This window comes from Barbus barbus (assembly GCF_936440315.1).
Source record: "Barbus barbus genome assembly, chromosome: 17".
In the NCBI taxonomy this organism is placed as follows: Eukaryota; Metazoa; Chordata; class Actinopteri; order Cypriniformes; family Cyprinidae; genus Barbus; species Barbus barbus.
In genome coordinates, this window is record NC_136745.1 from 10605800 (window position 1) to 10632299 (window position 26500).

Here is a 26500-nt window from a genome sequence, read left to right on the forward strand (position 1 = left end):
AAATAACTCACAGAAATTTATAGATGCATACTGGGTAGAAAAAAAAAAAGATAGTTACAAAATATGATTTAGATGTAAAGCACCTTATATTAATATCAATACCAAAACGATTGCAACGTGACACTAATTTTATATAATAGTAGTTAAATAAACAAGAATTTAAAATTAAGTGACTTAATTGCAAGACACAGCGGTGTTTCGTTACTGAATGAATCCACGTTTTTGAATGAATCGATTGAGTCAATGATTCAGTGGCCCATTCATAAGGACAGTCACTTGCCTCGATTCTGAATCAATCAGCCGTTTGAATTAATCGGTTGAATGAATGAATAAATGACTCACTCATTAAAACAGACACTTGCCGTGGTTTAGTCATATTTAAAAGCATTGTATTTTTTTAACATGTATTTGTATGTTTAAAAAAATATGCAAAACATTAATCTTATAAAATTATTTATGCATTTTAAATTTTGCAGTGTAAATGCATCTAATGCCACTTCAGATGCAGCTTCTGTTTCCCCAACAGTGGAAAGATAGAGTTTGTTAATACTAATTTAATTTGAATAGTAACAACTCTACAGTTTCATATTATGCTAACTGAATTAATTGAAGCAAAGTAAGAATTTGATGTGAAAGATGACACATTTAAAGGCAGGGTATGTAATTTTTCAAAAACACTTTAGAAAACTGTGTCGGGCCGAGTACCAAAACAAACTTGTAGCCAATCAGCAGTAAGGGGCGTGTCTACTCATGATGTGGAAGAGAGAGCGTTCAGTGAACAGCCGAGCCGAACGACAGAAAGATAGAGATGGCTGATAAAAAACAAAAGAGGAAAATGACTGCGGAACGATAAGGCAAGAAGTAGGACCCGTGTAAATATCGGATCAGCTTTCCAGCACTGGAGAGAACTCAAGGAGCTGAAGGCCTGTGATCGGATGCCGAGGTTGCTTTGTTTCTTCCAGATACTTCACCAGACTAACAGCTGTTCTAATAAATTCTTCTGAGGTGAAATTCAGTGCAGTCCCGTATCGTATTGTGACTTTACTGGTGATACACAGCACTACTATATATATATATATATATATATATATATATAAACAATGTGAACAACCATTTTTAATGACCCATTGTCAACATCCCTGCTGAAAAAACAAAACAAAAAAAACATGGAAGCCATCACAGAAATTCTGTGATTGTAATTCCATTACAAACCATCAACTATTAACCATTAAAACCATTAAAAATGGTAGTGTGTTTTGGGAGGATCTAGTGGTTTTAACAAGCCACCAATAGAGGGCGACAAATTACCAATAAAGAGACCCACAGGGATTAGTGTCCATTTAAACCAGTACAGTACCCTTTATAACCCTATATGGTTTCTATTGTTTACTTATTTATTTATTTGTAGTTTTTTTCAGCAGGGATCTCAAAAACATCTGTTGTTTACAAAATCTCTTACTAACAACGTTAAGCATGATTTGTTAATTTGTTAATTTAACGTTAATTTGTTAAGCATGTTTAGCTTATTGAATTCCACAATTCACAATTCCAGTTACTTAATATCTCCAACGATTGGTTAACTCAGTTCGGCAAATACTTAACCCCTCCATTACGAACAACAAGCTAAATCTGTTTATCTTCATTCACTTCCAGTAAAGGATATAGATAGATAGATAGATAGATAGATAGATAGATAGATAGATAGATAGATAGATAGATAGATAGATAGATAGATAGATAGATAGATAGATAGATAGATAGATAGATAGATAGATAGATATTTATACCGGTAAATATAGACACACACACGTATATATATATATATATATATATATATATATATATATATATATACAGGTGCATCTCAATGAATTAGAATGTCGTGGAAAAGTTAATTTATTTCAGTAATTCAACTCAGATTATGAAAGTCAATGCAAAAATAAAATCAATGCACACAGACTGAAGTAGTTTAAGTCTTTGGTTCTTTTAATTGTGATGATTTAGGCTCACATTTAACAAAAACCCACCAATTCAGTATCTCAACAAATTAGAATACTTCATAAGACCAATAAAAAAAATTTTTTTAGTGAATTGTTGGCCTTCTGGAAAGTATGTTCATTTACTGTATATGCACTCAATACTTGGTAGGGGCTCCTTTTGCTTTAATTACTGCATCAATTCGGCGTGGCATGGAGGTGATCAGTTTGTGGCTCTGCTCAGGTTTAATGGAAGCCCAGGTTGCTTTGATAGCGGCCTTCAGGTCATCTGCATTGTTGGGTCTGATGTCTCTCATCTTCCTCTTGACAATACGCCATAGATTCTCTATGGGGTTCAGGTCAGGCGAGTTTGCTGGTGAATCAAGCACAGTAACACCATGGTCATTAAACCAGCTTTTGGTACATTTGGCAGTGTGGGCAGGTGCCAAGTCCTGCTGGAAATGGAAATCAGCATCTCCATAAAGCTTGTCAGCAGAAGGAAGCATAACATTTCAATTCACGCCGCAGGATGTCTATTCGCGTCTTTTCAGATGAAAGTAAATTTTGCATTTCATTTGGAAATCAAGGTCCCAGAGTCTGGAGGAAGAGTGGAGAGGCACAGAATCCATGTTGCTTGAAGTCCAGTGTGAAGTTTCCACAGTCAGTGATGATTTGGGCTGCCATGTCATGTGCTGGTTTTGGTCCACTGTGTTTTATGAAGTCCACAGTCAACGCAGCCATCTACCAGGAGATTTTAGAGCACTTCATGCTTCCTTCTGCTGACAAGCTTTATGGAGATGCTGATTTCATTTTCCAGCAGGACTTGGCACCTGCACACACTGCTAAAAGTACCAAAAGCTGTACCAAAAGCTACCAAAAATGACCATGGTCTTACTGTGCTTGATTGGCCAGCAAACTCGCCTGACCTGAACCCCATAGAGAATCTATGGGGTATTGTCAAGAGGAAGATGAGAGACACCAGACCCAACAATGCAGATGACCTGAAGGCCGCTATCAAAGCAACCTGGGCTTCCATTACACCTGAGCAGTGCCACAGGCTGATTGCCTCCATGCCACGCCGCATTGATGCAGTAATTCATGCAAAAGGAGGCCCGATCAAGTATTGAGTGCATAGAAATGAACATACTTTTCAAAAGCCTGACATTTCTGTTTAAAATATCCTTTTTTTATTGATCTTATGTAATATTCTAATTTTCTGAGATACTGAATTTTGGGTTTTCATTGTCTGTAAGCCATAATCATAAAAATTTCAAGAAATAAAGGTTTGAAATATTTCACTCTATGTGTAATGTATCTATATGGGTTTCACTTTCTGAAATGAGTGACAAAAAATATTGACCTTTTTCATGATATTAAAATTTTTTTAGATGTACCTGTGTATATCTATTTTATATATATATATAAATAATTTTTAGGTTTTTAATGCGGATTCCTGAAAGGTTTTGAAGCAGCTGACGTAGTTTTAAACTCAAAATGATCCTTAACAGAACCTAAAAAATCCTTCTCAAAACGCTGATCCAACTGAAAGTTAATAATTCAGATAAGCGGATAACTTGAGCTCCCTGTTGACACTCTAAATTAGGCCTTCATTTTTCCACTTTTATTTAATTCATTCATGTTCTTGCCTGGACATATTTAAAACCTGCCACCCCATTTTCACTATTTAGCAGAGAATCATACCAAAAATCCTGGCTCAGGGTTGAACTCTTTGCCCACTATTACAACTTGAAAAGTTTTAGCTTACGTTTGGATAGAGACTTCGACTTGTAACCTGAAGGTCGTGGGTTCGAGTCTCAGGTCCGGCAGGGATTGTAGGTGGGGGGGAGTGAATAACCAACACTCTCTCTACCCTCAAAATCAAGACTGAGGTGAGACCCTTGAGCAAGGCACCGAGGCCCCAACTGCTCCCCGGGCGCCGCAGCATGGCTGCCCACTGCTCCGGGTGTATGTTCACTACTGTGTGTACACTTGGATGGGTTAAATGCAGAGCACAAATTCCGAGTATGGGTCACCATACTTGGCCACACACCACTTCCCTTATATGATCTGCACTGACCTCTGCTGTCGGGAAAGTGATAAACAGCCCTTATAGAAACAAACAGAAGTGTAATCCCTCTGCCACTAGGCTGTGCACTAACCTCAACTTTATGCCCTCATTGAAAACTTAAGTCTATAGAAAAACAAATATGACAAACCAACCCAATATAAATGGTCCAACAAGCATCTGCTGCAGTTCTTTCAGATTATTAGTTACACTGAACTCTGTAGAGATTGATTCAGTAGATAGAGGTAGAACTCTGTCCCAATGCAATAAAATTGTGCAATAATGTTCAGAAATATGTTTGCTACAGATACAAAGTGTCTCTGCTTTGTTGTTGTCACAGTGACCCAGGTGCAATTAAGAACAGCAACTGAAACCAAAACACAGACAGACCACTCTTTCATAAACGCACAAACACACGCACAGGCCAGATCACTTTACACAACATGAGCATGAGTTGTGTTAAAACCAGCTGAAGCATTGCACAACATTCACTTATCAGTTACAGTCACTGATCTATAATAGAGACATTATATAGGCCTATAGATCAGAGGTTGCAGGAACACTTTGTGTTAAAAACAATGATGGATCATGAAAGTATAGTTTGACAAGTTTAAGATAAAAACTTGAAAGGTGACGTGTATGTGTTGTGCCTGGAGAATCAGTTGTGAACATGCACATTTTTATCAGTATATCTTATAGACTTAGCTCCCATCTTCATATACATGCAGTTGTTAATGGCAAATTTTAATAATAATTCATGAGTTTTAGATAAAGCACTAGTCGTTTTTCATGTGACCACATTCTCTTGCAAATATCAAGCACTAAAGCAAAATCAATATCTGAAGCAATATACAGTACGGCAGAAAAAATATATATTCCTACAGAGTTTGTTGACAGATCAGAATTCATGTTAACATTTCACTCATGCTGAGAACCCACTTGCAATGTAAAAGATGTATCCCTATATTTAATCCCTAGATAGGAAAAAGAGAGATAGAAATTAAACGAGACACAGGAGAGGGAAAAAATAAGTTGCTTTCCAACATCCAAACTAAACGAAAGCAGATTTTGACTGAACCCGTGGAAAACGACTCACTCAAAATACAGTGTGATTGTATAGATTTGACAGTACAGACAACAAAGAACTAACTGAAATCTGATCCAAACAGCGTCTATCATTTATTCCTATGATCACATGATTTTCATACACCAGAATATTGTGGAAATCATTAAAGAAGCCCTTGAATGTGTATAAAGATCTGATGGGCACACACATTATCTGGGACTTGAATACACAGCTGTAGACACAAGACAAGCAGAACATATACTGTACATCTTTACGTTCACATATACAGTAGAAAGAGACACATTAAAAGGTTCTAACTTACATTTTTCTTAATAAAAAAAAAAAAAATCATAAAACAAGTGCTTTGTTTTGTCATAAAAACCACAAACTGACACAAATTCACACAGGATTTCTTACATCACAGGGCCCATAATGTAAAATGGCATTGCATAAAGATCCCTAAGGTATAAAAATTGATTTGCTCACAATGACGGTTTTAAGATTATGCCATTTATGTGCATATGTTTTTTTCTTGGAAAATGTCTTTCCTTGGTTGCGAGCTACAAAAGTCACTGATTATGGCAGCCAGTGCTCATCCATAAGGTGCTTGGGTGACTAAAGGCAATTAGGCGATGATCCCTCTATATACACATTCACAATGGCTTGCGGATCACTACTGCAGCTTACGGATACACGTCACTGCGCTCAAAAACTCCCTGAATGTAAGCTCACGTGTCACTTCCTGTCTGGGAGCATTGGGTCAACCTCCCGTAGGGTGGTCCATCTCTGTCCTGTGAGCTCGTAGGTCCTTTATCGAAGGCGATGATAGTGTTCTGGCGGCTGGACGTCGCGTGCAAGTTTCATCAGCAAGTCTTGACGGAGGATTTGGACACGTCTGAGGTTTTCATGATGACGCTGGCACGTTTTTCGTGTGCCGACAGCTGGCTGGAGGGGCCGGGGCTGTGGGAGGACGAGGGCAAAGGGGTATTTAAGAGGCTCCAGGTCGTCTCAGTGGTGAAGGGGTCGTGCAAGGACGAAGGTGCGCGGTCTCGGACAGTGGTTATCTTGAAGTTGGGCTTGTCTGTAGAAATGAAAGAGGACATGCCAGGCAGTGCCAACCTCACCTTCTTATCTTCATGTCCAAATAGCGCGGCCTGAACACGCTGCAGGGTGAAACAAAGCCATGTCAGTGATTAGGACACTAGAAGAAATTATATTCTAATATTAATAATGCGACAGTTTTCAATCTTTTAGATGCCATTGACTCCCAAATATAATCATCCTTATGTAAGGGACCCCATCCTAAAATGTAAAATGCAAATAAATACTCATAAATACCCAATTTATAGTGTGAAAACTGTATATTATATATATGTGTGTGTGTGTGTGTGTGTGTGTTATATTACACTATTATATTACATTATTATACTGTCCTGATAAATATATAAATATATATATATATATATATATTTCTAATATATTTCTTTTTATATTTAATGTATCATTTAAACTAGTTGATTCACACACACACACAAACACACTATATATATATATACGTATATATTTATTTTAATCTATTATAATTATATTTATTTTAATTGTTTTTTTACTTATTATATTCAAATGTTTTTATTGAATCATTTTAATGTATTATATTTTAATTATTTTTGTTGATTTTAAACTAGTTGATATTTATTTTAATATTTATTTACATATTTACGTTAATAATTGAAATAATAGTTTTATTATTTAGGGATTATTTTTTATTTTAATGCTATAATTGTTTATTTTAATTCATTGTTTATTTTTAATCTGACTTATAATCAAATGTTTTATTCATTTTAATGTATTATATTTTAATTCATTTAATTATTTTGAACTAGTTGATATTTATTTTTAAATCAAATGTTTTTATTTATTTATTTACTTATTTACTTTAATAATTATTTATTTGTTTGATATTTTTTAAAAGGATTTTCTCTAAACTCCCTTCTAGACCCTCTCAGTCATGATTTAAATAACAAAATGTGAAAATAAAATTAATTTTTCATTTTTAACCAACATCAGAAAATCATGAACATGCAAATATGGCAAAAAGTCTGGTAATCTCTGCTGATGTTAAGTGTCTTCATCAAGAGCACAAAGGTGATAGTTTGCACTAACAATCTGTCAATTTTCTACCCAGGAACTAGCAGTATATTTTCATGAATTACAACCTGAGGCCATGTCATAAAACACACACACACAGACACTTCCTTGTGTTCAAATTATGATAATCCCAAATTGCATGAGAGCATTTTCGCCCACATCTCCAGGGGCCCCACCACATAGTGCTCACCGCCATCAGTTGCATTTCCTCTCTGACACTCAACTTCATGCCTTTGATTGTTCTCTCTAGAAACTGCTGCGCTGCCTGTAAGACGTTTGCTTCAAACATCTCAACTGTGTTTAGACTGATAACTGGCACATAAAACAGCCTGTCTAACAGCACTTAAAATGAATGATTATTTATAGCTTCTATTGTTTTTACTGACAGAATTATGGCAACAGACTGGCTATCATCGGACTACAGGATCTGCTGGCTTCCTGGTACCATGTGAGGGCAAAATTATCACAAAACTAAAGACAAAAAGTGAGGCGAGATCTTTCAGTAGAGCTTAAAGACTCTAACATTAAAATCAAACATTAAGTTCTTAGATTTAAAGTACTGACAAAAAAGTGAAAATATTATTTCTGTCCAAAGAAAAATCTGCTCATTATATATAAAAATATATAAAACAATAATATAAAATAAAATATGCTCATGTGAAATATAGAAAATTCATATAAAATAAAATATGCAGTCATTTTGACATGAATTAAAAACAATATAAAAACACTCATTGCTCTTGGACAAATTTAGTATCTTTATTCTTATATGACAATATATCGTAAATACTAAATTAAGTTGTTTTATTTCTCTTATTATCATCATCATATTTTTATTTATTTAAATATATTATTTATTTGATGCTGCGGTTACATTCCTAATAAACAAAGGGGTAAAAAGTATGTCTAAAAGGTACAATTTAAATTAAAGCCTTCAGCCTATAGAATGGTAAGATCATGATAAACTTTTCAGGGTGTTAATATCCTGCCATGATTTTTTTTTTTTTTTTTTTTTTTTCGCAGGTGAAGCAAAATTCCCCTCCCTCGAAGCCTAAATGACATTTTAATCACCTGTCAAAACAGACAGCGGTCTTCTGGGCTACAGTAACTCTATGGGTGAATCAGAGATTCAGTTTTTCTATTTCAATAGTTTTCTAACAAGCCGCAGCACATTTGCCGGAATCAGCGAGACGCGTCACGTCACTGTTTGCTCTCTCTTTTTTTCCCCTGTCTAGTTTTGCATCAGAGTTCTGAGGTACAGGAACCGAAAACAGGGGTTGAGAGTGTCTACCATGTAAGATTTACCCAGATGCATGCTGGAACTTACATGTGTAGATAGATACTGTGCCCTAGTAAACGGGAACTAGGAAAAGCCACAATCTTTCAGGCATGAAACAATAAATCACAAGACTTGGCATTTTAAAATCCAATTGAGTTTTGTAGCCTTTAGTCCATGTCTGTAGCTTAAAACTCATCTTTTAGCAGATAAAGCCATTTAAAATGTAGTCTTCCTTTTCCAGAATAAAAACTGACCAAAATATTATGCCTCATCATATTATCCAATTAAATATGCTCTAGGATGATAATTGCATCATTATTTGAGTAGCAAGTAGCAAAGCATGTTTAAATGAATTATGCTTAAAATGCACCTTTACAATCAATTTTTTGCAAAATTGCCAAAATCGACTCCGTATTTTTATTCAGTCCTTTGCCTAAAAAAATGCATTCCCTTATAAAAGTAAAAATGCTTGTTTATATTCTGTGTGTATCAGTTTGTATTACATGCTACAATTGATTTATATAATCTGGCACGCTTGTACAAGACTAAATGTAAAACTTTAAGCTCAGGAAATAGCCCCCGAGACTAGTTTACTCAAAAACAGCTGTAACATCACAAGAGACAATCAAAAAGCCGAACTAATCGTGCAAAAAGCCAAAGTGAGCGAGAACTTAGACTTGTTAGACTATCAAGGAAATTTGAGTCTGTAATCTTACTACTGCAATGGGCTGTGAAAACATTTGCACAAGCACTGACAGCATTTGATGTATTTGGCCCTAGAAAGCAGCCTGTGAAAACATGCTCTGCAAAACTCAAAAAGCACAAAAAAAACCTTCACAGGCTCTGGATCAGTGCTCATTTAGAAATGCACACTATGCATGCATGAAAAAGCACATTTTTGGCACTGCATGCTTGTTAACTTGCATATTTGTGTTATGTCAGTAACAAATCTCTGTACAAAAGAGCTTTCTTTAAAAGTCTGAGACACTAAACTGAATGTTGCTATTCAGGCAGCTGCTATAAACATGTAAACAGTAATTCGCTCAGAAAGATTCTCCTCAAACTGTTGCATTTGCCGTAGTTGACCTGAAAGTCAGCACAGGTGCAAGCAGTTTATATGATAGTGCCTCTTGTGGCTGAGAATGCAACGCATACTCATTTTAAAGGAACAGTTCACCCAAAAAAATCTAAAATCTGCTTAAAATTTACTCTCCCTCAGTCCATCCAAGATGTAGATGAGTTTGTTTCTTCATCAGAACAGATTTGAAGAAACATAGCATTCCATCACTTGCTCACCAATGGATCCTCTGCAGTGAATGGGTGCCGTCAGAATGAGTCCAAACAGCTGATAAAAACATTGCAATAATCCACAAGTAATCAACACGATGAGTCTATTAAGTGAAAGCGAAAAGCTGCTTGTTTGTAAGAAATAAATCCATTATTAAGACGTTTGGTTCAAAAATATAATCAAAACATAAGTCCATAATCCATAATAACACTTCCTCCAGAGAAAAAGTCCATCTCTTGATTTTCTCTCACATTAAAATCCATTGACATATTTGTTTAGAGCGGTTTTGGACTGTTTCAGTTGTAAAAGGTGCTTGATCTATGCATATTTCGCTTCTGATTCAGAGGAGGCAACTTTTTCACTTGAGAAAGCAATGTTATGAATAGAGGACACAAGACGTTAACTGATGGACTGGAGTGGTGTGGATTATTGTGATGTTTTTATCAGCTGGACTCATTCTGACGGCACCCATTCACTGCAGAGGTGAGCAAGTGATGTAAAGCTACATTTCTCCAAATCTGTTCTGATGAAGAAACAAACTCATTTTAGATTGCCATGAATTTTCAATTTCCAAGTAAACTATTGTGAAAAAAAAGGTCTTTGAATAATGTCATAGAGCATATTGTTTGATATTTTTTAAAAAGGATTTTCTCTAAACTCCCTTCTAGACCCTCTCAGTCATGATTTAAATAACAAAAATGTGAAAATAAAATGTTTCACATTTTTCATTTTTAACCAACATCAGAAAATCATGAACATGCAAATATGACAAAAAGTCTGGCAATCTCTGCTGATGTTAAGTGTCTTCATCAAGAGCACAAAGGTGATACGAGAAGCACAATTCAGTTCCTCACACCCCTAAACTTCAGGGTTCAGGGTATTGCTTGGACCCACCCATTAAAAGCACTCTTCTTTCTGGTTATTCCTTTTGCCCACTATCACTCAGCAACTGTAGTCTGCAATAATTTCACATGTGAACACAATAACAATCTATTCTGTGTTTAAACCTGTCCAGTTTCGCAAAGGGAAATAGTTTGGATAACTTTTGCACTAACCTCTTTGGAGTCTTCCTCACTGGCGCTGTCTGTATCGCTCTCTGCTGGAAGATAGAGAGAAAGCAAAGTGGTCAGACTGATTCATCAGGGATTTCCTGATGGACAGGTTACTGTGTATGGGTGGATGAAACCATGCAAAGGATCATCAGATATAAAAATGTTCAACCGATAGCCTGCTTGTACATCTTGTATTAAATAATCCTTACAGGTTTAGAAGTTTTAAATGATTAATGACTAAAAGATATCCTCTAGGCCAGTCATTTCTAATGTTTTAGATGAGGAAATACAGTTTATATTGGTGTTTGCTTTGGCAATGTGTTTGTGTTTACTATGAACAACTCAACACTTGAGCAAGACATTTCATGCCGTAAACCACACGCTTTCAGCCCCAAGGACTTCTGAGAAAAAAAAAAAAGCATTGTTGATTGGAAAACAGGGAACAACAGGACATGAGTCACATTCCCGTCCGTGTGCAAACGCACTGACAAGTGGTACTGTACGGTAAATTTCACGCCACTAAAAACAAGTTTCATAAGCCAAGCCCCACAATTTCAACAATGCCAAAAGTTCATCTCTGTACTCCACACGCAGTTAATGAGCAGACAGTAGAGTAGCTACTTTAAAATGCAGACAACACCGCAGATAAAGGATATATTTGAGTATTTCCCGTCTATTCTAGGAAGTAATTTGCATTCCTCAGTCGTAAATAGCTCCCAGAGGGAACTAAATAAAACAGCAACACTTCTAGAGGGAAATGCTGAAACGTATGTCTAGCTGTAATCTTGGATCTAGTAGCGTTCATGCTTTTAGCAGCGAGCTGCATGGCTTCTTATCGGAAGCAGTGTTCCAGAGCGGGCCTCCGCCATAGTCAGCAACAATTAATTAGTGGTGTTTGCTAAGATAACAATAAGGGTGAATTCTGGTAAATTGGGACACTTTGGCCATTGTAAATGGAAAAATGAAAAATGTCCTTAATAACTGAATTCACTCTGTTACTCATTTTTACAGTTTGTAATAAGGATTTGAATAAACTTCTAACCCAGAGTATTACAGCATGCAACTCGCTCCTAACCACCAATGAATGATTCATGCATTTAGACTAAAGATTTTTGCTTAGAAAGCATTAAAATGTATGAAAAATTCTCATAGACTTAGAATAGAAAATTATATTATAGAATCCTGCTAGAATACCTAGCAACTGCATAGCAAATCACTTAAAAAAACAACAACAACATTACAACAAACTTACTTGCTTTACCCAGATTCCACTCCGAGATAGTATTAGTACAAGCTCATGCTCCAAAATGGCTTAATTATCATAGAGAAGAAAAAAAGTCAACAGTTATGCTGATTCTGCACCACTTGGTGACAAAGGGCTATCAATTACAGAATGGGAACGGATGTAGGACCAATTCAGACAATGGGTTGTTTGAACATACAAACCATAGCTGTTACAACAGGAGCAGCTTAATTTACATTAGGGGTGGTAACCTGTAATAGGATAAAAGTTTGAGTTTAGGATGTTCGGGGATTCTTCTGAAACCGTTGTATCAAGCTATGCACTATCACTGCTAGATCTTCAACATCCTCGTCATTTTATCTTACGAGCCACACAACATTCTGGACAGTGTTGTTATTGTTAGCTAAAACTAAAACTGTTAAAAATTGCTTTTGGTAATTGAAATAAAGCTGAAATAAACTAACATACAAAGATTAAATATTAGAAAAAAAAAATTATGTATAAATGTTGTCTTGGCAAATAACTTAAAATAAGTTTAAGTTGAAGTACTGAAATTTCTAAGACTAAAACTGAAATAAAAATATATAGAAACTACACAGAATTTTACAGAACTACATAGAAATGTACAATAAATACATTGTCCACATGTGGATATTAGTCCATTTTGGCCAGGTGTACTAATTCATTATAAAATGTGACCCCGTTGTACTAATCTATTACTAATTTGTTTCCTGGTTTTAATAAATCATGGCCCATTGTACTAATTCGTTCCCTCATTTTATTAAATTGTGGCTACATTATACTCATTTATTGAACTAAAATAAAAGAACTAATTTGGTCACACTTTATTTTAAGGTCTAATTCCCTAATAAGCAACTAGTTAATAGTGAGAACTAGTCTCTATATTAAAGCGTTACACTAGTTTGTATAACATGGACATGATTTCCCAAATCGAGGGCTTGAATCAATAAACTGAGCACAAATTCTTAATTGGCCACAGGATATGTATTATTCCTGCATGTCATGTGTGGGGCTCTGCAGAATTGCATACAAAAACAAAAACCCAATAAAAATCCCGAACACAAAAAAAATGACTACAACTAAAATTAAAAAGAAATCAATTATTAAAATATCAATAAATAATACTATAATAGTGAAGAAATAATATTAAAAAACACTGGTCCTACGCTAACATCAAAAGGTATCGAGTAGTATTGGCAACACAATTTGATATGATGTTTTTAGACCAACATGTAACTACCCAGCAACCAATCGAACACTCTAGCAACCACATAACAATATGTGACCCTGGACAACAAAACCAGGTGTCAATTTTTTTCCGAAATTGAGATTTATACATCATCTGGAAACTGAATAAATAAGCTTTCCATTGCGGTATGGTTTGTTAGGATAGGACAATATTTGGCCGAGATATTTTTTTTTTTAGATATTTATTGTAGGAAATTTACAAAATATCTTTATGGAACATGATGTTTACTTAATATCCTAATGATTTTTGGCATAAAAGAAAAATCTATAATTTTGACCCATACAATATAATTTTGGCTATTGCTACAAATATACTTGTGCAACTTAAGACTGGTTTTATTCGCCCAGAGTCACAAATGTTAACAACTCACTTAGAACACTTTAGAAGCCACACTGCAGTGCACTAAATACAGTACTACAATGAACACCTTGGCAACTACAAAGTAACACCTTAGCATTGCAGCTGCAGTTTTGCATGGGCAAATACCATTCACACAATGTCAAATCTTGCTATCAAACAACTCAGTGCAAAACTTGTCCATTGTAGCAATATAAGCGGGTAACTGTGTCAGGCCTTTATAACATATTGAAGGCACACTTTAACTTTATGAAGACGAGCACATGCATGTGAGAGAGTGAACTGTGTTCGCACCAGTTATATATTAACTCCATCTGGCCAGAGCCGAGTTACAGTACAGAAGTACAGCTGATGTGACACAGTCTGTCCTTGAGGCTCAACTCTAACGGACAACCAACACACGCAGCCTACACAGATCTAAAAGCCTCAAAGCATGTTTCATGATAAAAAAAATGATATGCTTTAGGAGGGATATTTTCAATCTTATTTAAAATGAACACTTTCTTTTCAAATAAGAAGAACAGATACACTGCAAAAAAATGATTTTCTTACTTAGTATTTTTGTCGTTTTCCAGTACAAACATCTAAACATTCTTAAATAAACACGGATTTACTTGAAAAGCACGATAATTAAAGATATTAAGTCCTGTTTTCTGAAAAAAAATAGAGATCATAGTTAATGCCTGAAACAAGAACAAATATCTGTCAATGTGGAAAGAAAAATAAACACAAAGTATTTTTCCCTACAATTTTTCTATTGACAGATAATATATTCATGTTTTAAGCCTAAATTAATTTTAATACACTTTTTTTTAGAAAACCAGACTTAATTAAGACATCTAGATGTAAGAATTAAGATATTTGTACTGGAAAACAAGATAAAAATTCAGCAAATAAGAAAACCTTTGTTTGCACAAACAAGATCAAATCTACCACCTGTATCGGTTTCCACTGCCCGCTAAAAAGCAAACAATAGGGTGGTTTGGAGGACTGGACATTTATATGAATCAAAAAGTCAAACTGGACTGGGGCAAATTCAAACCGACAATTTTGTAACTGGATGAGTGCAAAACCAGCAAGGATCTAAAGGCAATGCTGCACTGTGAATACAGTCATGGCTACAGGATGGAGAGTATGTTTGTCAAGCCAACCTCCATACGAGGAGACGGGAGAGATCTGTAAGGGGTACAGGTCGCTGGAGGTCACGGCCTGCTCCTCGTTTTCCGTCACCACCTCGATGGTCTGACACACGTCCGGCAGATCGTTGATGATCAGGTGGTCATCTGCAGGGCTCCTCCCACCAGCCTCTGAGGAAGGAGAACAGGGAAGAGAGAGTGAATATGGAGAACAGTGAAGTGGGAAGTGAACGTGTTTCTTAAGGGGGCGTGAGCCAGATCTGTGTAATTTTTCACTCTGGACGCAATCCTTCTGGTCCACGTAGCTGAACTCTATTTTCCCTTGGCTCCGTAATGAAATAATGCAGTGGAAACGAGGTTAAAAACAAATTAACCAGCTGTAAGGCTTTTTGTAAATCAATTACGTTGCAGTTGATTTTGCTTTGCCAATTCCATGTGTATCACAAACCCCACATGACTAACAAAACAAACCCACGCTAAGCTCACCTTTTACCCCGATCAAGTGCGTTAGTGAGATTGAAGGGGGAAAAGAGAATAAACAAACACAGTAACAAGGAGATCTGGATAAACAGGTCCATGACAAAATGATAGGTGTAGTGTGATCAAATCAAATCCCATGCCAAATGTAAAAGTGATGAATTTGATTAAACTTCAGTGTTGAAAGTGATTAATAAAAATTAATTGCACTTAAATCTGTCAAGAACATACCTTTTGTATGTCACCAAAAAAAATAAAAATCTAAATAAATTAGTAAAAAATATATATGTACTTTGCATAAATGACATATGTATTTTTATGTTGCGGTAGCACTTGTTGTACTGAATTAAATTCATGTTGATTTTAGTTTTAAAACTCATTGTGTCTGGATAGTGGGGAAAACAGGCATGAAGATAATAGCATAATATATATATATATATTTTTTTTTTCTTTAAGCAAATATAATTTCCTTTTTTTTTATGGGTTGAAATATGATCCAGAATTTGACCTCCACAATCTCCAGTGACGTAACCTTTTACAAAACCTTTCCTTCATTATGTCACTAACTGTTCATTTAACATCAGCCATCATACAATTCAATAGTAGGCAAATCAAAAGGCTCTTTACTAACTCCAACCGACAGCATTGTGACTCACTGGGTTTACATGTGTAGGTGCTATCAACACGGCTGCTGGCATGAGGGGTAAAACCTACTCTATAGGTCATATTCAGTGTCATAAGTAGATGACGTCTATAAAATATTTGACTTTGGAGATTTGTGAAGGCACAGAAATGTGAGAGAAAGTCAAACAGCTGTGAAGTGATGCATGTGTCAAACTAGGAAAGGAGAGGCACAGCAAAACTCAGGCTGTTGTGAGAGAAGCCTGAAGCATTCTGGGTATTTGCAAAAAGTGCCTGAGTAACAGAACAAAATACTGTGTTTCAAAGACCCTTTCATATTCTCTCAAACCACAAGTCATGCTTTTTTGAAGAGAATCCTTAAATACACTTGAGAGATAACATCTTTTAACAACTTAATGTGTAATAATAATACAAATACATAAAAAATCATATTTGATACATACATAAGTGTTCAAAAGAATTTAGTTTTTAAGGGTTATTTTAAGTTTTTCTTTAAACAAAAGCATGACTTGTGCTCTGGTTTTAACCGGGTAATATATTTATAACAAATATTTAAAATAATAACAATAATAAAATACATATTTGGATAAAATATTCATTGATTTGATAAAATATTATTATTATTAATAATAATAATAATAATAATTACACAATAAGCCATTCTCAAGTTTTATATTTTAGGGTTGTTTTAAGTTTCTCTTTAAAAAAGCATGACTTGTGCTCTGGTTGGACAGAATTGGAAAGGGTAATATATGTATAACAAATACTATATAAATAAAATTATATATAATATAAAAAAAAAAAAAGAAACTTAAAAAACATGAAACCTAGCACTTACAACAGCTAACAATACATAGCATAACAAGCTTCTATTATAATTATTTTAATAAAAAACTATTATTTATTATTACTATTATTATTTGCATTTGTATATCAAACATCTTAACACTTACAATAGCTAACAATAAGCTAACAATACCTAGCATAACAAGCTTCTATTAGAATTATTTGATCTATAATTATTTTAATAATAATAATAATAATAATAATAATAAATTAGTATTCTTATTACTATTATTATTATTAGTTTGCATTTTATATCAAATATCTTTTAAAATATTTTGTTGTTGTTATTTCTATTATTAAAATAAAATAAAAATAATAATAAATGCACCTTTCAAGTCATTCAAACATGTTAAGGGTTATTTTAAGTTTCTGTTTAAAAAGGCTCAAATTTTTGATTGTCAACTGGAAGTATTAAACCAACTAACACTCCATGGAGTATTAGTTGGTTTAATACTTCCAGTTGTGTAAAAAGTTAAGTAACCAGATCTGCCAGATTACGTTTAGTCTGACTATTTATATAAATTAAACTTGGTCTGTGTTGCTAATAGATGACTCCCAATTATCTGTTTTGGTGAGCAGAGAAACAAAATGTACCAAAGAGAGAAAGTGCACAGATAAAAACTAATGCATAGAGCAGCTAGCGTTTCAGATCGTTACTCCTTTCTTGCTAGATTGTAAAGAACAGGTTCCACCTGTATATACTCATGTGACCTGAGCACAGGTGTGCAGGGCGGAGCAGGACGTTCACTACCTACCTGTACCGGAGTAATCTGCCTCCTGCTTGATTGTGACTGGGGTTTTACAGGACGAAGAGCCATTACTGTTTTCCCAACTCGAAGGCACAAGGCACTGTCGTGCTGCCTGCAGTTAACACACACACACATTATTACACAGAGTAGGGCTGGGCGATTAATCGAAAAGTAATCGAAATCGACATTCAGAACCTATAATCGATCAAATTTTTCCAGGTCGATTATTTCGATTACTTTCCCTTTAAAACACTACCGCGTGTGGAGTCACGTGACCCCCGCTCCCTTACATTACGTTATTCCGCCGACATGTCGAGCATGAAGAGCTTAATCACTGAGACAACTGAGCAACAAGAGCAGCTTGTACCAAAGAAAAACGCAGTCTCTGTCATTTGGACACATTTTGGCTTCAGTAAGGATGACATCGAACAAAATGAAGTCAGATGTAGACACTGTAGAAAAACAGTTTCGACGTCCAAAGGTAACACCACCAATTTGTTTCAACACTTGGAGCACAATCACGTTACTGAATATGAACAAGAGTTATTTTATTTAGAAGAGATACTGCTTATTTTCTACTTTTAATAAGAAAAACATTGAAAATAATTTATTTTGTTTCCAAAAGTGCAAGTTATTTATTTTTATTTTTTTTATAAGAACAAAGTGACTGTTCGTTTTAGGCAATGTGTGCTTTAATTTCAGTTGTTTAACATTGATGTTCAATAAATAATCATAGATAGTAGATAGTGTGTGTTTCCTTCAATTATTTTAAAATCAAGTAATGCACCCTTCATTCAAAAATCTCTCACTTGTAATATGCGAGTATATTTACTGTACAAAACTTGTCAGTGAACTATGAAGGCAAAAAAATAAAAAATAAATAAAATAATCGTTCATTAATCGTAATCGAGTTAAAATGTTCAATTAATCGAGATTTTGATTTTAGGCCAAATCGCCCAGCCCTACATTAGAGCATTTCTGACAGCAACAAAATATACACGAGTGAAAGTCCATACCTTTATCTTTTCTTCTTTTTCAATTCCTCTCTTTTTCCCTTTGAGAAACAAAACACACAAGATCAGTGCATGCAAATAAATAACCATTCAGAAGTATCAAGACGGCAGATGTCACGAAACCTGTCAAGAAGATTTATAGCTCCTATTTCACCCCAAAATCAAAACAAAAAGCAGGAAATTGGATTTTATCTTAAGGATAAAGAAACAATTTTTAGGGTCATTAATATATTATAATATTAGAAAATAAATAGTCATTTATAGCAATATGATATTATATACTAGTTTTACTGTAATGTAAATTTTTTTATTTTTTTTTATCTAGATGAATCTGGATGCTTTACATTTTATTTTATTATTAGTAGTATTTGCAATTGTTTTAATGACAATTAAGCATGTTTATTCACACACAAGCATACACATATGTATATATGAAAAAGTTGTTAAATGTTCATGAAAATAATGTGGGGAAAAAAGACAAAAATATTTCTTCTAGCAACTGTTTAGGTGAAATACGATAAATGTATTTTCTTGTAAGCTTTTATTAGATTTGTCCAAAAAGTAACTTTTTAAAAGCACGTTTGACTATACTATTATATAGTAGTTTTATTATAATGTAAACATTTTTATTATCTTAAGGATTCTCTATGCTTTACATTTGATTTTTTTTCTTTTAATTGTTATTCTCAATGGTAATTCTCATTCAATCTTCATTAATAATGTTCTTATAAAGCAGTACAACAAATACATTTATTCACATACACACACGTTTGTTTTGCTAATGATATTTTCTAACAGCTAACCCAACACCTACTCCTTAATTTACCCATCACAGAATCGTGAAGAACATTTTGGTTGATTAATAAGCCTTTTTATCAAGTGAGGACCAGTCAACTGCCTCACTAGTGGGTTGTTAAAGTACTTCACAATATAAGTGAAGACATTTGGTCACCACAAGTATAGTCAAAATAAGAGCACGCATGAGGTGAGGTGCTCTCGGCGGATTCATGAGCGCTGAACGTCTGCTGACACCCTGGAGCTCACATCTCCAAAAACACTGAAGCCAATTTTCAAACAGACGTTATCTTTATTAACAAACTGCACAATTGAAGTCTAAACGAGTACATTCTCGCCTAAAAACTCTTAAAACTACATTCCGTGACACAAAAACAGCATTATTTTAAAAATTATAGTGGATTTAGAATTACCACAAGCAGAGCGATACAAACGGTGAAATGGTTGTTGAATTGTTCAGTTAAGTTATCACTAGAATATCACACTTTTCTCAGCCAATCAGATTCAAAACTGTTGTATATATATGGAATGTTCCCATAAAATATGGAAACACATCATATATGTGCATGTCTGTGTGAATAAATGCACTTAATTTTCATAGGGGGGGGTTTAAATTTAATTTTATTTTATTTTATTCAATTATTCATGCATGAAATTATTTCTTTCTTTCTTTTTTTTAGGTGAAATATAGTGAAATATTTTCTTTTGTCAGCTTGTGAGATTCTGTGAATATAACAGGGAGACTAAGTGGGATCATGCTATTCTTAGGTGTGATTAAACAAACTCGACGGAAATGTCTTTAACTGCACACCATTAAGAGTGAAGTGAAGCAGAGCCACTATCCCTCGTTGCCTCCCTGTTCCCTTCTTGAGTCTATTATGGGAGCCATTGGTAAAATTTATTCTGTAATCAATTCTCATAACCTGGAAGCCCTAGCTCAATTAAAAAGAAAATGGGAGGTGGAATTAGATATAGACTTCTCGGAAGACATGTGGCAGTCTGTCTTAAAAAATATTTATTCATCTTCAGTTTGTCTAAAACAGAGTAATTCAATTTAAAATTGTTCACAGACTGCATTGGTCCGAAGTGAAGTTAGCCAAATTCAAACCAAATTTAGACCCTAACGGTGATAGGTGTGAAATTGAGCCAGCTACGCTATCTCACGTTTTGGTTTTGTCCAAAATTAAAAGACTTCTGGCAGTTGGTATTTAAATTTCTCTCTGAAACATTAAAGACATGTATAGAGCATGAGGCCATAATTTCAATATTTGGTATTATACCACGATCCTTATATTTCAGTCAAAGTAAGAAAAATCTGATCGCTTTACTATGCTTTTAGCCCGAAGGTTAGTACTGCTCAATTGGAAAGAAAAATCCCCTCCAACCTTGCTACATTATATGGCCTTAGAAAAAATACAGCACACTATAAGAGGCTGTTCCAACATGTTTTATATTACTTGGCAACCTGTTTAAGATCAGATAAAGAAGATGGACCCCTTAGTTATCTCAGAGCAGTAGTAAAATTACATTTTTTTTTTTTTTCATTTTACGGGAAGGGGAAGTGGTGTGTGGCCAAGTATGGTGACCCATACTCAGAATTTGTGCTCTGCATTTAACCCATCCAAGTGTACACACAGTAGTGAACATACACCCGGAGCAGTGGGCAGCCATGCTGCGGCGCCCGGGGAGCAGTTGGGGGTTCGGTGCCTTTCTCAAGGGTCTCACCTCAGTCTTGATTTTGAGGGTGGAGAGAGTGTTGGTTATTCACTCCCCCACCTACAATCCCTGCCGGACCTGAGACTCGAACCCATGACCTTCAGGTTACAAGTCCAACTCTCTATGCATTAGGCCACGACTGCCCTTAATTAGATAGCTTAAATGTATAATCGTGCAACAAGGGGGAATTGTTGTGGGTAGGGATGTTATCTAAAAAATTTAAAAGATGTCTAACTGTATTATATGTCTCATGTTTGACAAAATATTAAATGAAAATACTTTGGAACGAAAAAAAAAAAAGAATGAAGTGAAGCAGTTAGTGTCAGTGCTGATGTGTGAGCGACTGACCTCTCTTTGAATGCCTTTCAGACGCTGACAGCATCTTGTACACCCTAAAGGCGTTTGTTCCCTTTTTGATGCTTTTGTCTTTCACCTCCTCTATGTCAGGCAGAGAGTTCATCGCACAGCGGAAGTTTGCCTTCCATGTTTTGGGGTCCGGTTTGTCACCTGGTTGATATTTCCCTAAAGAAATGGCAGTCAAAAACCAGATACACTTATAATGCAGAATGGCAGTTTACTACCACTTCACCTCTTTATCTTTGTATTGACATTATTAGTTGTAAACTTTCAATGAAACTATAGAAAACTATAGGAATTACATGGAGACACTGCACTGGACTCTTTTGATGAAACACCCTAGCAACCAATTAGCAAAATCCTAGCAACCACCCAGAACACCCTAGCAACCAACTAGCAAAATCCTAACAACCCCTCAAAACACCCTAGCAACCAAGAAGAAAAATCCTAACAACCTCCCAAAGCACCCTAGCAACCAACTAGCAAAATCCTAGCAATCACCCAAAACCTAGCAACCAACTAACAAAATTCTAACAACCACCCAGAAGACCCTAGCAAACAACCAGCAAATGCCTAGCAACCACAGTGAACCATAGAAACCAAAGAGCAAGACCTTAACAACCACACAGGACACCCTAGCAACCAACAAGTAACCACCCTAGCAACCACCTAGCCCAGAATACCCAAGCAACTAACAAGCAAAACCATAGAAAACACCCAGGACACCCTAGCAACCAACAAGTAACCACCCTAGCAACCACCCAACCCAGAATACCCAAGCAACCAACAAGTAACCACCCTAGCAACCACCCAATCCAGAATACTCTAGAAACCAACAAGCCAAACCCTAGCGACACCCCGAAGGCCCCAGCAACCAAGAATTAACCACCCTAGCAACCACCCAACCCAGAATACCCAAGCAACCAACAAGCAAAACCATACTGACCATCCAACCCAGAAAACTCAAGCAACACCCTAGCGACCACCCAGGACACCCTTGCAACCAACAAGTAACCACCTAATCCAGAATGCTCTAGAAACCAACAAGTAAAACCCTTGCGACAACCCAGAACACCCTAGCAACCAACAAGTAACCACTCTAGCAACCACCCAACCCAGAGTACCCAAGCAACCAACAAGCAAAACCCTAGCGACCACCCAGGACACCCTAGCAACCAAAACATAACCACTCTAGCATCCACCCAACCCAGAATACCCAAGCAACCAACAGGCAAAACCCTAGAGACCACCCAGGACACCCTAGCAACAAACAAGTGACCACCTTAGCAACCAACCAATCCAGAATACTCTAGAAACCAACAAGCAAACCCTAGTGACCACCCAGAAAACCCTAGCAACTCACAAGTAACCACCCTAGCAACCAACCAACCCAGAACACCCAAGTAACCCCTAGTGACTACCAAGGACAACCTAAAATCCATCTAGTAGAAACCCTAGCAACTATAAAGCAGCATGCCAACAACTCCTCAGATCATCCTTACATCGCAGCAGTGGATTTAACACAGGTAATCACCTATTAAATTGTGTTCTGAAAATGAAACCTAGTTTCAATCTAATCTGATCTAGATCTAGTTTGAATAGTCACAATCACATCCCAACATTTCAAGAATGTTCTGTTTGTACAGCATGTATTATATGTGCATTTAAGTGCATATGACAGTTTGCATTCTGACTGCACCTGTATGGATGGCCCAGTTTCGGAAGAGCGGAGCATCTTTCTCCACGTCCCAGCCGTGTCGCGCAGCATGCATCCATGGAATCTGGAATATTCTCTTCTCCTGCAGGCAAAGAACATGCAAAACGTGTCACAAGCCAAGACACACCCAAAATGCACTACGTTTGTGCATGCAGTCACATTTACATGGCAAAATACTTCACAAACAATAGCATCTTGCTCACGGCGAGTGTAGTTTCAACAAAACAATGCTGCAAAAAGACAAGTTTAAACAACCACAGTCACAGTACCTTGTTGACCCATTTGAGCCCTGGTATTTTACAAGAGTTTATCTGCTCTTCCAACCATGGTCTCATACGCATTCTCTCCACCGGCATGCTGGCCTAGAGAAAGAGAGAGAAACAGAGATCTGGAATGTGTCAAAGTTTGACAGCAACTTTTCCTCCTTCAACAGGTGGTAAATTCCTCTATGACTGTCCAGGAAGCACGATGACAAACTTTAACCCTATTTCTAAAAGCTAACCTCCAGCAAAGCCCATCTGAATCACGATTTACTGAAAGTTACTGCAAACAAAATCATTATGAGATATGATTCGTATTTGGGCTTTCGTGAAAGCAAGAGTCAGGACCGTGAGTCAGGATGTGAATGACAGCACAAACAGAGGATGTTGGAGAGTTTGTGTGTGTGTGAAAGAGAGAGAGAGAGAGAGTTTATCTAAGAAAGAGTGCATGTGGTCAGACCTGTAATATCAATCATGCAAGATGACAGACATGAGATGTCTCTTAATCCATTTTCATTTCACAAAGCTCAAATCACAAGTTACCGATTAACCAATTCAAGCACATAAAAGGTTTATAGTTAATCACAATGAAAACTCGCGCTTTAAAATCATCCGTTTGTCGCTCAGACCTTTGAGCTTTTATGGTCCATTAGGAAATGAGAGCGAACAAAGGCAATCAAAACACAGCAACAACATACAAGCATTACACTGCATACTACATTCTAACATAAGCACAGATAGGCACAATTATGAGCCCAAAATAAGTTACGGTTTAAAATACAGGCATAAAACAACACAAAACCATAACCCAATCAGTAGGAATGCATGATATATTGGTCTCATATAGCTGATGTTAGTGAGTTTTAATTATGTATGTATGTATATATAGAATATGTCATATTATTAAATAATATCTAAGTGTGGACATTTGTTTTAGCTGTTAGACTGTTTTTACAATCATGTTCCAACATAAATGAATAGCATTAGACTATAGCAAAGACTCAGCAAGACACTTCTCATCTAAACTATAACTGTTCAACATGCATCTGTAAGTTAGTATTTCATACTGTACATTATAACACTGTAAAGCCTAAATTCAATGAAGCATCATGACCAAAAAACACTAATAATACTAAAAATAGTATATAAACTATTAACGTTTTATTAACACAAAATCATGTAATAAGAATATGAAGCTATATAATCAAACATAGGATTCAGACACTGGTGCACCAGTTTATGACAGACACTTTCCATTACAGCGCCCATGTTACACCCAGTGCATGTCCATGTAAGTCAATAACAGCAATAATAATATCCACAGGTCTCAATAACAGACTCTGATATTAAAACACGTTATTCATTAGTTCTCCTCAGGACTTACGGTGGAGTTACATTGCGGTGTCCCAATCATTCTTACAGCACGCTAAACCAGTTGACTTCAACCTCCCCAAATAAGTATGATAGTGTTGTCAAGTCAACTCAAAAGTGAAAATAAACATCCCTTGATTCCCATTGGATCCAAACACCCCATGACTTTCGATTTTAGACTCACCCCAGCAACTCTACGTGGCCTACAGCATAAACACCCACTTATATTCATATGAGCCCCATAAATACATGCGGAAATGCTATTTATTACCTGCGACGCGTGGAAATCAGTCCAGGAATAAAAGCAAAGAGTCTGTGAAGAGAATTGACAATTTGTAGTTCTTGATAACAAAACGAAAAGTCAAATGGGTTTGATTTCGCTCTTCAGATCGAAAGCAAAACAAGTGAAGGAAACAAGCGCTTGGGTGGAAATCCCCCGTGTGTGTGTGTGTGTGTGTGTGCGTGCGCGCGTTGTGCGCTTACTTCGTGTTTACAAATACTACTACGGCCAAGGTTTGGCTCATTAATATTAACGACGTGGCGAGACGTTCGCGAGCTGATTGGCTGGCATACAGTAAACGTCGTAGGTGGGCGTGTACATATTAATAAAAGTAGGAGGCAGTCAAGGTTAGAACGCCGTGAAGGGGAAGGCTCAGCTAATGAATATTAATTACGCAGCGAGACGCTCGCGCACTGATTGGCTGAGAAGCAGAAATATGGGTGGCAGTCAACGAACGACTCTATTTTTGAGTAGCATCAAAGTCCCTAGTCTAATTCGTTGTATTAAGAATTAGTTTTCTTTTCCAAATGACAGCCTAATACAAATAACACAAATCCATGTGCATTATCACAAGAAAAAATATATAATACTGCTCGTGTAATATTGCGAAAAAATTAAATTCAATGTCTTGCTGATATTATTTTTTATTAACATCATTTGTACCTTATTTTATTATTCTTCCCTCTCCCAGCTTTGATTATGTGCATAGTTTATTTCGCAATACTACAAAATATTTTGAAATCCACATTTACCGGACTTTAACCCCATCTTTGAACCTACTAAATATTCATAAGCTAAATCTTTGCCATAGTAGTGTTTGCGCTGGTTTGCTCGTTGGCTGTAATGCGAAAGTCGATTTCATTTTCACTTCCTCGTTGTTTCGTTATAGCTTCTTAAAGGCGAAGCAGGCAGAAAAGAAACTTAAGCTGCAACATGCAAACAGCCTATTATATCGCACTTTAGTGCTGGTAGTGTGTGGTTAGAAAATTCATTTGTGCTATTATTTATATGCAGATGTTGTGTACTGCTGTATGCATCTGCCGTAAAATTGCATTCATCTTTTGTATGTTTAATGATGTGCACATAATAGTTCTGTCCATGACTGTTGCTGCAATGACATTTCCAGAAAGATATTGAGCTGAGATGAGAGAAGCAATGCAAGTTGTTTAAAGCATTATAGCTGTGCAATCCTATCCTCACTGTGTCTGTCCACACACACCCACACACACACACACACAGAGAGAGAGAGAGAGAGAGAGAGAGTCTCATATCTTATCTATGCTGCCAAGCTCCCAGCTCATTACTCCCAGCTTATGATGCAACACACCGACTCTAACAACACAATCCCCATTTAAATAATACATTGGACTGAGATATTCTTTGCTAGAATACCATAA

General features: G+C 36.0%; 1 protein-coding gene across 3 annotated transcripts; it reads right to left on the reverse strand.

Moving 5' to 3' along the window:
• Positions 1 to 4765: 4765 nt before the first annotated feature.
• On the reverse strand, positions 4766 to 25326 carry LOC306883526 (interferon regulatory factor 2-like). Of its 3 annotated transcripts, none has more exons than XM_079438841.1 (9): positions 25095 to 25326; positions 23462 to 23554; positions 23175 to 23274; positions 21467 to 21640; positions 18611 to 18648; positions 17601 to 17706; positions 14896 to 15051; positions 10878 to 10921; positions 4766 to 6270 (listed from the first exon to the last, which is right to left on the reverse strand). In XM_079438841.1, the coding sequence occupies exons 2-9, from the start codon at positions 23546 to 23548 to the stop codon at positions 5971 to 5973; spliced, it is 1005 nt and encodes a 334-aa protein (XP_079294967.1). In that variant the 5' UTR covers positions 23549 to 23554; positions 25095 to 25326; the 3' UTR covers positions 4766 to 5970. The 3 variants fall into 3 exon arrangements, with proteins under 3 accessions (XP_079294967.1, XP_079294965.1, XP_079294966.1); XM_079438839.1 differs by lacking the exon at positions 25095 to 25326 and adding an exon at positions 24837 to 25021 and having other exon boundaries at positions 4768 to 6270; XM_079438840.1 differs by lacking the exon at positions 25095 to 25326 and adding an exon at positions 24837 to 24989 and having other exon boundaries at positions 5198 to 6270; positions 10878 to 10918.
• Positions 25327 to 26500: the final 1174 nt, after the last annotated feature.